The sequence below is a fragment of the Clarias gariepinus genome, chromosome 16 (genome assembly GCF_024256425.1).
Source record: "Clarias gariepinus isolate MV-2021 ecotype Netherlands chromosome 16, CGAR_prim_01v2, whole genome shotgun sequence".
Classification (NCBI taxonomy): Eukaryota; Metazoa; Chordata; class Actinopteri; order Siluriformes; family Clariidae; genus Clarias; species Clarias gariepinus.
The window spans coordinates 11,798,301-11,811,943 of record NC_071115.1 but is presented as its reverse complement, the minus strand read 5'-3'; the positions used below and the strand labels follow the sequence as shown (position 1 = coordinate 11,811,943).

The 13,643-nt window shown below is 37.3% G+C and overlaps 1 protein-coding gene across 1 annotated transcript; it reads left to right on the top strand.

Moving 5' to 3' along the window:
• Positions 1-5,965: 5,965 nt before the first annotated feature.
• Positions 5,966-12,919, top strand: ndufa4a (NDUFA4 mitochondrial complex associated a). Its single transcript, XM_053515493.1, has 4 exons — positions 5,966-6,121; positions 11,428-11,516; positions 11,963-12,023; positions 12,573-12,919. Exons 1-4 carry the CDS (start codon positions 6,080-6,082, stop codon positions 12,627-12,629), a joined length of 249 nt encoding a protein of 82 aa, XP_053371468.1. The 5' UTR covers positions 5,966-6,079; the 3' UTR covers positions 12,630-12,919.
• Positions 12,920-13,643: the final 724 nt, after the last annotated feature.

The window sequence follows — 13,643 nt, the reverse complement described above, 5'->3', positions numbered from 1 at the left end:
CCTCTCCTATTCCTGACATCGCCGTTTGCTTCCTGCTTGCTTAACCAGGACTTGCTGCAACGAAAGGTTAATGCTCAATTCAGAGCAGAAAATGAAATTGCAGGGAAACAAACACGAGTGGGTGTCGGGGAAAGCAATCTGATTAAAAGAGTCAGTGGAGGAGAACAGGCAGAGCAACATAAACCCTGCTCTGCTCTTTCCTTCCCGCTCCAGTATAAAGGGGACATTCTCGGGTCAAAAACTGAATTTTTAAAGATATTTTTAGTGACGTGTAATGCTGTTAAACATGAGTGAAGTAAAAATAAGACTAACCAAGAAGGGGTCGCGTACTAAGATTCAATCAGATGACTTGCAGAATTAATGAAGATGGCTATGAATATATTACTAATATTAATCTTGCGGCAGGAAACTGAGAGAAATCTAATCTTATGTCGGAATAAATCCTTTATGAGAATTAACACTTATTCGTAATTATTTCCACCCCCGTCGTTTACCACTTGCAACATATTGCACTGCGGAGTTTTCTCATAATGCTTGATGAGATTGGAGAATTGGAGAATTTCTCAAGACCCAAGAAATCTGAGATCGCTCCTCAGTGCAGAATCCCTCCAAGCGAAGAAGATGCAACCATGACCCACTTTTAACTTCTTGACAAAGAGTGACAGATTATAGTTTAAAATCTCATAGTTCTTCATAAAGTTCATTATGCCATGTTCTTTTTTTTTTATTTTTTTATGACTGTTGGAGTAAAAGATCTGCCATCATCCAGTTAGGAAATTGATTCTGTGTATTTTTTTTTATGATTATAATTTTTTTAATGACACCCACCTGTTTAAGTTTCAGTCAGATGAAGTCTAACAATCTGTGTGTTTAGTCTTGCGGTTAGATGAATGAGAATACTTTTGCATAAAGTTTGTTAGTGTGGGGGTGGAGTTTAATTATGCCTTTTTAGACTTGGTCACCTCAAAATCAACAATCTTCATTCTTTCGCACTCTTCTGCAAATCTCCAATTCCTGGTAAAACTTTTTAACTAAGAATATTTGATTGGAGACAAGATATATTTGTCTCTTCCGGCAGCCCGCTCCTGGGCCCGTATTCACAAATCGTCTTAGAATTCTCTCAGAGAACTCTTATCTTAGTTTAAAAAGTCCTAGCTGGAAGTCCTAGGCTAAAAGTGATTTAGGAAACTTCTCAGAGCAACTCTGAGGAAGAAAAGTACAAAAACCTTTATCTTAATGAGGAGGCTCGGTCGACCCCGTTCCTAGGGATGATTCAGCAATTCAAGGACTGTGATTGGTTGATAAAAATAACTTTTGACCTCCGTAAAAGCCTTGAAATGAGCTTTTTTGTGAAAATAAAATATAAGATAATAGAATAGAGAGTGAAATAATCATGTTTGTACTGTATATAAAGAAATTGTATATCTTGATATAAATACCTTAAAGTTAATTAAACAACCACATTTAAATTGCTGGGAGCAAAATGGCTCACCTTTTCACCAATTTACATGATTTACATGCAGGACGGTTTATTTAAGTTGCACTTTTGGATGGTATGTAGTCAACAATCCAAGAGAGATGGAAGGGAGTAAAACAACAAGAAAATCTAATTGGACAGAAAAGCAGTGTTTACTTTTAGCTTTACATTCATTGTTTGGATAATATTTCTTCCTCCCGCTATTTTAATCCTAAATTTAAGGGGAAATTCTAGGAAAATTGCATAATTCTAAAAATTTCTTAGAATTTTGTCACTAGGAGCAACTTTTAGGCTTAAGAAGCTTTGTGAATATGGGCCCAGGTGTTTTAATCTTTTTTCTTTGTCCTCTGAAAGTGTGTATTGGCATTGTACTGCATAGAGCTATCGTTTTATTTAATAAACGTTCCTTTAATCTTTCTCATATTGACGAATGAATAAAGGAACATGTTCTCTTATATCACCTCTTATTTATACCTAATGAAACAGCAAGTGGTGGCATGGTGATGTCGTGGTTAGCACTGTGGCCTCCCATCTGATTCCTGTCTTGTCTAAATGCGTGAGTTTGGTTGAATTTACCCCCACAGTCCAAAGACATGCGGATTAGATGTTCCCAAATTGACCGTGGTGTGTGAATGACTGAGTGATGTGTGCCCTGTGATGGATTGGATAAGCGATGAGAGATAATGAATGATTAAAATAACTGGAACTCTGCCTGCACTCTAGTAATCCTCATCCAGAATGACTGCCTGACCTCACTACTGCTATTTTGGTGGAATGATCACAAATCCTCATAGCCTCACTTCAAATCTAGTGGCCAGCCTTCCCAGGACAGTGGAAGTTATTATAACAGTAACAGGGGAATAAATCTGATATGTACAGTGCTGAGCCACCCCATATATTAATATTTTACTTCCATAGACATTTTATATTTTTTTTATGTAGTCTTGAACAGTTCTCCAGGCTAACTGAAGGACATTTTTGCTCATTTTTAGGCCAGTCCCCGTACTTCAAGTCAAGTAGGCTTTTATTGTCATTTCAACCATATACAGTTCAGTACACAATGAAACGAAACAACGTCCCTCTACGACCAAGGTGCTAATACATACAACATAAATTTACAACATATACTAAACAAAAATATAAACGCAACACTTTTGTTTTTGCTCCCATTTTTTATAAGATGAACTCGAAGATCTGAAACATTTTCTACATACACAATATAACCATATCATTCAAATATCGTTCACAAATCTGTCAAAATCTGTGATAGTGAGCACTTCTCCTTTGCCGAGATAATCCATCCCACCTCACAGGTGTGCCATATCAAGATGCTGATTAGACAGCATGATTATTGCACAGGTGTGCCTTAGACTGGCCACCTGTAAAAGGCCACTTTGAAAGGTTCAGTTGAATCACACAGCACAATGCCACAGATGTCGCAAGTTTTGAGGGAGCGTGCAATTGGTATGCTGACAGCAGGAATGTCCACCAGAGCTGTTGCTCGTGAATTGAATGTTCATTTCTCTACCATAAGCCGTCTCCAAAGGTGTTTCAGAGGATTTGACAGTACATCCAACCAGCCTCACAACCGCAACCGACGTGTAACCACACCAGCCCAGGACCTCCACATTCAGCAGGTTCTCCTCCAAGATCGTCTGAGACCAGCCACTCGGACAGCTGCTGAAACAATCGAAGTGCATAACCAAAGGATTTCTGCACAAACTGTCAAAAACAGTCTCAGGGAAGCTTATCTGCATGCTCGTCGTCCTCATTGGGGTCTCGACTTGACTCCAGTTCTTCATCGTAACGGATTTTGACAGATTTGTGAACAATATTTGAAAGATATGGTTATTTTGTTTATGTAGAAAACGTTTTAGATCTTTGAGTTCCTCTCATTAAAAATGGGAGCAAAAACAAAACTGTTGCGTTTATATTTTTGTTCAGTATAATTTAACAAAAACTAACTAAGAAACCTAATTGGCTGACTAGCTGAGACAAAACAGGTTAACATTGTAAATTACCAAAAAGCCCTCAGGTTTTCTCCGAGTACTCCAGTTTCCTCCCACACATTCCAGAGATGTGTGCCCTAAGTCTTCTGAGATAGACTCCAGGGCCCGTATTCACAAAGCTTCTAAGAAGAAAAAGAGCTCCTATCTTAGCCTAAAAAGTCCTAACTGGGAGTCTTAGACTAAAAGTTATTTAGGAAACTTCTCAGAGCAACTCTTCTCAGAGTAAGGAAAACACAAAAACTTTTATCTTAGGGAGGAGGTGTGGTTGACCCCTTGCTAGGGAGAACTGTGATTGGTTAAAAGAAAATCTGTAAAGGTCTTAAAATGGCTCTTGGTGAAAATAGAACATACAGTATGATAATAGAATTAATAGAAGTTGTTGTATAATCATGAATACAGGTTACTTTATGCAAAGTTTCTGTTATAGGCTAAATATCTTAAAGATATATAAAAAAGCCAGATGTTGAAATGTGTCTAATTTTGAAGCAACCAATTTTCACACAGTAATTACTATATTTAAGTTTTTACATTTATTTACCATACTGATTTTATTACTTGTGATCTATTTCATATTGACGGGAGCAAAATGGCTCACCTTTTACCAATTTGCATGATTGCAGGACAGTGTGTTTAAGTTGCACTTTTGGATGGTATGTAGCCAACAATGCAAGAGAGATGTAAGGAAGTAAAACAACAAGGACACTAAATTGAACGTAGGAACAGCGTTTACTTTTAGCATTATGTTTAGTTTTTGAAGAATATTTCTTCTTTCCACCATTTTGCCATCTGCTATGGAAACTCTTAAGCCTCTTAAAAGTCCTCCTGTCTACTCTTAACAATTTTTACCTTAGGAGCTGTTTTTAGGGCTAAGATTTTTTGTGAATCTTTTTTTTTTTTTTTTTTTTTTTAGTTTTAAATTTAAGGGCTTAAAAAAAATTCATAATTTTAAGAATCTTCTTAGAATTTCATCACTCGGAGCAACTTTTATGCTTAAGAAGCTTTGTGAATACGGGCCCAGGCCCCCGTAACCCTGTAACTGACCAGCTTCAGAGGAATGTTTTTTTTGTTTGTTAAGCCACACAGAGACCTATGAAACATTCAAGCATAAAAAAATCTAACTTGAGGCATGAACCAGTAAGAAAAAAGTGCAGATGATTGATGATCAGGCCCATGTTTAATATTCTGATAATGCTGAACTAGTGATGCTTTCAATCATAATGCTGCGGCCATACTGATACAACATATTTTTTACTCTTCTATATTTTGTTACACTTTTATACTAAGTTCTATTTTAATTCTATTTTATTGTATAATTATTATATTATTGTTTTATTTTTATTCTTTTTTTAATTTTATTAAAAAAAACAACAAAAAAAACTTTGTTTAATTGTACTCTCTTGTGCAATTTATTTTATCATGGTGAAATCTTTCCATTTAAGGTCACGGGCAATCATGTAAGCGTTTCACCGCATATCATACTGTGCATGGTTGTGTATGTGACAAATAGAATTTGAATTTGATTTGAATGCTGAGGTGTTGAGGGTAGATGAGGATGCAGCTGTGGTTGTTGCACAAACAACCGATTCTTAGATTGTATCTTTAGGCACTCTGCTGACTGTCACAGTAAAACATTTGTTCCTTTTTCTTCAATTTAGTCTACAGAATTAATTTTAATGTAGTATCAAGAAATAAGAGGTGGCACAGTGGTTTATGGTTAGCACTGTCGCCTTGCACCTCTAGCGTCCGGATTCGATTCCTGCCTTCGTATTCAGGCATGGTGTTTGCATGTACTCCCTGCACGCAGTGGGTTTCCTCCTGGTACTTTAGTTTCCTCCCACACATTCCAGAGACATGCAGGTTAGGTGAATTGCCAAGATTGTCTGTAGTGTGTAAATGAGTGTGTGTACCCTGTGTTGAATTGGCACCCTGTCCAGGGTGGAGTCGCCTTGTGTCCTAAGTCGCCTGTAGCCCTGTATACAGGATAAAGAAGTATTAACGGTGAGTGATGAAATGAGGCACTGCTTAAGATTTTTGCAAAGCACTGGATACATGAGCCTAAAATGGTTTTGGGGCCCCTCAAACTTTTGGCCATATAGTGTAATATTTACTACAGAAGCTTGTGGTTTTGGAATAGGAGTGTTTTTTTTAAATATGATGCCCAGTTATGAGGACAGCAGTACAGTTGTTTAAAGTTTCATGTACGACTATACTAGGACATACTGTCATGTCCACTTTTATAAGTACATTGTGACATTTGAGCTGAGACAAGATTAGGTGTAACAAAAAGTGCCTGACTAAAACAGTTGTTAACAGTATTATATATATATATATATATATATATATATATATATATATATCCTTTTAAGACTTTAATAACCATAATGAAAAATATCGTCATTATTTCTGACGAGTGAAAAGAAACACATTAGAATTTAAGACAGGCACATTGTAGGCTACCTATATCTACCCTGTCGATGAAATAACGTCGACTCGTTACTAGTTCTGTTAGCTTAGCTGCTCAGAGTGACTCTGTTCGAGGCCGCAGTTACACCCGTTATTGCTGTGTGAAGTTATTTTTGGGAGAGAAAGAAAAATGTTCGGCACAGTCAGCCGTCAGCTCAAAAACCACCCCGCTGTAAGTATATCTAAACACGGTACAATCAGAATATAGAGTTAGCTAAGCAGGTTTAAGCTAGATTTGTTATACTTGTTTAAAAAAAAAAAATCCGTTAGCTTGACGCATGCGGAAGTTAGCAACATGGCTAACTCGTGAAATTTACCATTTCGCAATTTTATACTTGAGCAAGCACATTTAATCGTTTTAATATGATGTTAATGCGGCAACACGACCTTAAAAACGAAACAAACAAAAACAAACATACAAATAACAAACAACTTGCGGTTACGTAAAGTAACGTGTGAAGAAATGCCAAAGCTGTAACGTAACGGCTCGAGACCGCGCTAAGAGAAAACTAATGAGATGAAATTAAACCACAAAAATGAAAAATAAATACTACAGCTGTTTGGAATACATGTTTTATTACATTTATGATTATTTTTTTTATTAAAAGTTATACATTAGTTATTTACATTTGTTTTTGGAAGCGGAGCTTAATGCTAACAGTGCTAACAGTGAGGACGTGAAGGACAAGCAGTGTATGAGCGGAGGTCAAAAAAAGTGTCGTGTGCAGCAGTCGGCTGTTTTAATCACGCCCGAGTGAGGGTGACTACAGGGAAGGTCAAGCCTGGACCTAGAGGGCCGCAAGGTTTTCAGTTATCCCTTTACTCCTGACTGCTGATTACCTGGATTAGGTGTGTTGGACCATACCATTAGATAAGGGTGGAGTTGGGGAAAATGAAGTGAACTGGTATCGTCCAGCTTTTTATTGACTAAACACACCTGATCCAGGGATAAGTGGAAAACATGCACTGGAGCAGGGTTTGCCTTCTCTGCACCATCAGTCCCAGTGATTCATTTTCCTGCATTAATCTGATCAGGAACCTGATCTCTGACTTTGCACCAGGATCAGTGTCACAAGCTGTTCTTCTTTGTTGATTAATGGCAGTTGGAATCTAGGGTCAAGTAGGCTTTTATTGTCCTTTTAACCATATACAGTTAGTACACTCTAAAATGAAACAATGTTTCTTCGGGACCAAGATGCTACACGCAACATAACTTAACAAATCAAACCCATAAAATAATTAAAGTATCTAAGGACTGTACAAAAAGACAACAAAGTGCATGTCAAATGAAATTAAATTTTATTTGTCACATACACAGTCATACACAGTACGATATGCAGTGAAATGCTTGAACGTCTGCTCGACACCTTAAAATTAAAAGGTTGCAATAAGAAAATAAATTATGGAATAAAATAAGAAATAGAATTCAGAGAAAGTTAGCTATAAAAGAAATAGCTATTTAAAATAGAACAAATTATTAAAAAAATAATAAATATAGAAGGACTTAGCTATACAGAATAGTAAAAAAAATAAATTTTAAATATAGAAAAACTATATATAAAACTATATAATTGTAAGCTTCTTGTAGAAATAAGTATACACATTATGTACATTGGGGGTAGTTGAATTAAATAGGAATATTTTATAAATAAGAATGTTCGCGGCATGTGTTTGCGTGTGTCCGTAACGTGCAAAAATGAAATTAAATAGAAATGTACAGGGTGTATGAGAAGTTGCTTGTATGTGCTGATGTCCAGGGTGGGTGTAAATGTACAAGTGTGCTGATGTGCAGGCATCATCAATGTTCATTGATATGCAGTGTGCAAAAAAAAAAAATGGAAGTCCTATGTGCAGAAATGCAAGAAGGGAGAGATGGCTAGTCCTATGTGGTGTACTGATTGAGAGAGCGTATCGCCTGCGGGAAGAAGCTTCTCAGTCTCTCTGTGTTGGCCTTCAGGGAGCGGAAGCTCTTTCCTAAACACAACAGGGAGAACACTACATTGTTGGTGTGGCCGAGACCCTTCACGATCTTCCTGGCCTTGGTCCAGCACTGTTTGCTGTAGGTAGAGTGCAGGTCAGGGAGCTTGGTGCGGATGAGGCTGATCGCACCACTCTCTGTAGAGCTCATCTGTCCTACATGGTGCCGTTCCCAAGCCAGGTTGTGATTTTTTTTTTTTTTTTTTTTTTTTTTCCTGCTCTTTATGGTGCAGGAGTAAAAATTCCTAAGCACCTTGGCTGGTAGTCTGAAGCGTCTGAGGTGGAGACGCTTTTTCACCAAGGTGTTGTGACAAGACCATGACAGGTCCCGCGTTATGTGAACACCGAGGTATCGCAAGCTGTCAACTCTCTCAACGGGTTCTGGTAGTTCCTCTCCTGGTCTGTACTCCTCCACTAGTAACTCTGTCTTGTTGAAGTTTTAAAGGAGATCGTTCGTCAGCAAACTTGATGGTGGTGAAGTCAGTAGTGGCCACGTTGTCAGGTGTATAAAGAGTACAGCAGGGGGCTCCGAACACAAACCTGGGGGCTCCAGTGTGAGAGTTGGGGAGGCTGAGACATGTCCGCTCATCCTTAGTGCCTGTGGTCTGCAAGTCAGAAAATTGTTTGCATGTGCAAACAAGAGCAACAGCACGACACAATGCAGTATTTAGTGAATATAGTACTGAACTGAGGTAGTCCAAATAAATTGACCATGAGACAGTATCAAGTTGCATTTCGTCTTTAACTGTAGGTCTTATTCTCTCTCATTTTTCTGATCTCTTAATGCAGTTAAAAAATTTTCCCAGTCTGTCTAATGCTTCCTTTACTAATCATGTCTTGTCCTACTCATACCGCTTTTTCAGCAAAGTGAACTAGGTGCTAGTTCATGTCTGGTCTTGGTGCCTGTTCAATAGCGAACCTTCTAAGAAATGCCTTTGTTTTTCCATGGGTAAGAGAGTTGTCATTTCGTCATTGTACATGTGTGTGTACGTCTATACCTTCCCAGCAATGCTAGTGGCAAATAAAAAATGCTGACAAACTTGAACATGGCTTTGCTACCAGTTCTCCTGGATTTATCATTAATAGAAAGCATTTAAACTGCCTGCTTCATAATCTTTTTTTTTTTTTTTTTAAATGCCAAACACAAACTTTTAATTGGTGGTGATAATTCCGCTCCCAGTCCCTGACGTAAGCGGTCTTTAATTTTTTTTGTAATTCTTTAGTCTCGGGTACAGACAATATAATTTCTGAATGACTGCGATTTACTTGCATGTTTCCCTGCATTCAGATCACCCTGAGTTCACATTTTCGATTATTTGCTTGACTCCCACATGCTCACACCAGCCAATTAAAGGCTAGAGAAGGGACAGTACCAGCCTATCAGAAGCTGAATGTGGTCACAGTATTATAATTATTTTTGTCAACAGAAGGCAAATGTCTCTCAAGTGTGTGCGCAAATATGCTAAAAAAAATAAATAAAAAGTATGTGTATATATATATATATATATATATATATATATATATATATATATATATATATATACACTGCTGACTGAACAGAGACAGACATGCAATTCTAATTAGAATATAACTTACTGTATTAGTTAATTAAACCTGACAAGCTGATTCTCGTGCTTTTACAAACTGACAACAGATTGAAGGCTAACTTGCGTAGACGATTGCTAGTTATGTAAAAGACTGAAGTAAAACCTTTGACAGCAATGACTGCAAACTATGTATTTAATTTTAGACTACCTAATAAATTCCGTGACATTTACCTTGTGCTAATAAAAATAAATTAATTATATAAACTAACGCATGCGATGCTGAAGTACAGTAGTTGGCCTAATGTCAAAAAGCACAGGTGCTATTTATCAGTTGTTGTTTTTTTACTGATTATTGTTAACATTCTTTTCATGTTGAACAGCTTTTAAGTTGTTTACTTCAATTGCTTTAAAGTAAGAAGTGTTTTTGTTTTTCGAGTGCCATAAATGTTTTGGTTCCAAAAATAAGAATTGTGTGACAGAATCGTGATCTCAATTCCAATGGAGAAGAATCGTGATTGACATTTTAGCTAGAATTGTATGGCCCTAGAGGCAGCCAGTCTAGGTCTGTGGTGAGCAGCTACAAATGTGTGTGTGTCTTGGAAAACACTAGATTGTGCTAGAACTGTTTAAATAAAACTTGCAAAAATGTGCTTCTGCTTATCATGGTTAATCTGAGTGTTGATGTGTTCTACTATCAGTTAAGAATAATGTGTGAAATTTGGAGTCCTAATCAAAAGCACAGTAGTGTTACGCTGTCAGCAATTGGCATTATAACAGCAGTTACTGATGTGAGTATACATCTTTAGACATTTGTTAAAAGAACACCAGGAGATCGAGGTCAAATCTTTCACGTTTCAAATACCTGGACAGGAATGCATTTCTAGAAACGCATGCTGATTGGGTGCGAAAAAGCAGTTGAGGAGATGATCCTTCTAAACACGCAGTCTTTTTAAGCTGTGTTTTTTTTTTTTTTTCCCTTTTTTTTTTTTTAGCTTTTATGTTGATATTGCTGTATTATCTTGAAATGAGTTCTGTAAATATTATATTTTATATGTAACCTAAGAAAGAAAGAAAAAATTACTGAAAGTGAAGCTACGCCATTAATACGGTACATGGTACTTTGACTGGCTAAGGCTCTGGGTTACTGATCAGAAGGGGGTTCAGCTGTACTGCTGTACCCTGTTGGGTCCCTTAACCGTCTCTGCTCCAGGCGTGGTGCATCATGTCTGACCCCCTGCACTAACCTGGACTTCATAACAAGCTCGGATATTTGAAAAAAATAACTTCACTGTGGTTTAAATTATCTGTGACAATGGCTTTTTCTTGATTGGTGTCTGTATGTTGTACTAATTAAATGGGTTTCATGCTCTGGAATTGGTTTAACTCTAGTGAAGATCCAACTCGTTATAGATGAGACCGAATTCCTATAACAAGTCATAACGCAGAAGGCGGTATTTGTCGAAGGGGAACTTATTTCTGCATCTATGAATGCTAGAAGTATACCAGTGCTGTTAATTGTACTTTTAAAACGCTTCTATATATATTATATTATTATTTTATTTATATAATTTTTTTTAATGGTTTACACTGCTGGTGGGTCTAAATCTCAGCTGATCCCTCAGTTCATTGGTTCTGTTTTAATGAAGTCACACTATTCAGTAAAGTGTCTGCATTTGCCAGAAGTGTGGCTGGTACATTTAGTCTACTGTCAATTGTATTTACAAAATAAATAAGTAAAAACATTTCCATGTAATTTTAGTTTAATAGACGTTTTATTTCCCAGCAGCATCTATAATGTTCAGATCTGTATTAAGGAATAAAATACACTGACAGTTACTCCTAGTTTTTCTTTTTTATGTTATAAAATTTATAAGGATGTTTATTGGTGATTTTTCTTTAAAACATTTTTTAGAAAATGTATATATTTTTTTTCCCTCGCCCTTTCTCGCTGTAGTTGATCCCCCTGTTCATCTTTATCGGAGGTGGCTGTACGATGTCTCTGACTTACTTGGCTAGACTGGCTCTCCGTAACCCCGACGTCAGGTAAGATCAACAGCACCACAATTGGCACAGATCCACACTCCTTTAGTATTTTATTTGTTGATGCATTAAAAGGATGATGCCTTAACTCAATGGAGCACTTTTAAATGACTGTGTAAAAATAAATATAAAAATCGCTAAAGCAATTAACTTTCATGTTTGCGCTCTAAATCTACTTGTTTTTCTATCCACATTTTTACCTTTAAGGAGATTGTCACTAAGTGGGAACATTTAAGAGTTGAAGTAAAACGTTCATCAGTCTCTGTAATGTTAATGAGCAATTTAATATGCTTCCTTTGGTCTAATGAGTTTGGACGGTTGCATTAGATTGCATTGTTTTTTTCCCCTTGCGGTTAAAGGCATTAATGCTCCATTGAGCCTTTTTTTTTTTTTTTTTTTTCAAGCATGCCCTCAATTACTCATTCATCCATTCATGTATTCATCCACAGCTGGGACAGAACAAACAACCCCGAACCCTGGAACAAACTAGGGCCCAATGACCAGTACAAGGTAGGAAAATGGAGCCTTTCAGTGCTCCAAAATTTGCATTACAATTAAATGTAAAATAAAATGTAAAAAAAGAAATTATACAGAGTTACTTAACACCTTCAATTATTGTTATAAAATCCGGACAGTGTTAACAAGTTGCGTTTATGTTTTAGGTGTTTTATTATGTTTATGTATGCTGAAAGATAAGATTTGGGGCTCATGCTTGTGTGTTTTAAGCCTTGCACTGTTGCCATGTTGCTTAAGGGAATCAAATTTAAGAGTTCTGGCAGGAGCGAATGACCGTATCAGAACCCAATCTCCAGCCTTAATGAGTTTAATTCATTAAACCTTGCATTAGCTCATTTTATGCAAGCTCCGTTAGTAGTCACAAATCTAATCAAACACTCGCCTTAATGTGAATTTGATGCAGAGTTGAGTTAGACACTTAAACAGCGTTCGAAGTTATTGAATTTTCCAAAGATCTCGTTAACAAGGCGGCTTGTTCTAGATTAGGAATTTAGGAATTCTTTTTATTTAATTTATTTTTCTTTGCATGTTTTTGTTGCGCAGCTATTCGCCGTGAACATGGACTACAGCAAGCTGAAGAAGGATCGTCCTGACTTCTAAGTCCACAGATTTCTGGAGAAGCCTCCCTCTCTCGCACTGCTGGACCAAAGGCGTGAGAAAAATAAAAATGAAAGAAGCAATCTTTGCATTTTTTCCCCTCCAGCATCCTCCGACCCAACTTGAGGAAAGAGCCTAAACCGCACAATTCTGGCACTTGTCATTTGCCAAGATCGTTTTTATAATTTATGTGTTAATTTTTCTGCCTGTGTTTTATTTTATTTTTTTCCTCATTCTTCGTGGGCGTCCACAGCAACATAATAAAGGAGGCTTAATCTCCCCTGTACAGAGAACATCACGACTATGGGTCATGCTTTATGTTTAAGTTTGTCTGTCTCGAATCTTTAAAGGTGTCCTCAGTTCCAAAAGCAGAAGTCAGGGAGAGTCATCCCTCTTAACTAATTAGCTCCAGTGTTGTCATTCTGAATGGCTTCTACCAGCATAACCTTTCAAAGAGAGCCAAGTAATGGCTGTCTTCCAGACACTGAATTGTAGACAGACGGACACTCCTGGAGTCCCTGCTGAAGGTTTGTAGTATTCTTAGCTCAGGGAGACGAATTAAAGAAAAGCCTTCCTCTTCTTCTTCTCCTCCTGTTTTCTGCTGTGGGCTTGCACTTTGGCATGTCCTGACTGCTGGACGCTTCTATTATTAAACTCTTGAACCTTGTGCTTCGGGGGGTCTTTCTGATATCATTTTTCGAATGAAAGCCAGTCTTCACTAAGGGAAGTGCTTGGCTTGGCACTTTTTTGTTAAATCTGTTGTGCTGTCCAATTACTTACAGTACCCCTGCCAATGCCTCCATAGGGCTTGCCACTCTAATTCTGCCATGTCTGAAATATAAAGGTGTATTAAGCTCAATGCTACTACACTGCCTAGGCACATAAAAAAAAAAAAAAAATCTTTCTTTTACTTTCTTTTTTTTTGGTGACACTAGTGCACTGGATAGCTTTCATGTCTTTTCAGTTGCAGAGTCCCTGGTTTGCTTCTAAGCCCAGGTTTCTGCCAGCAGGGTTTCA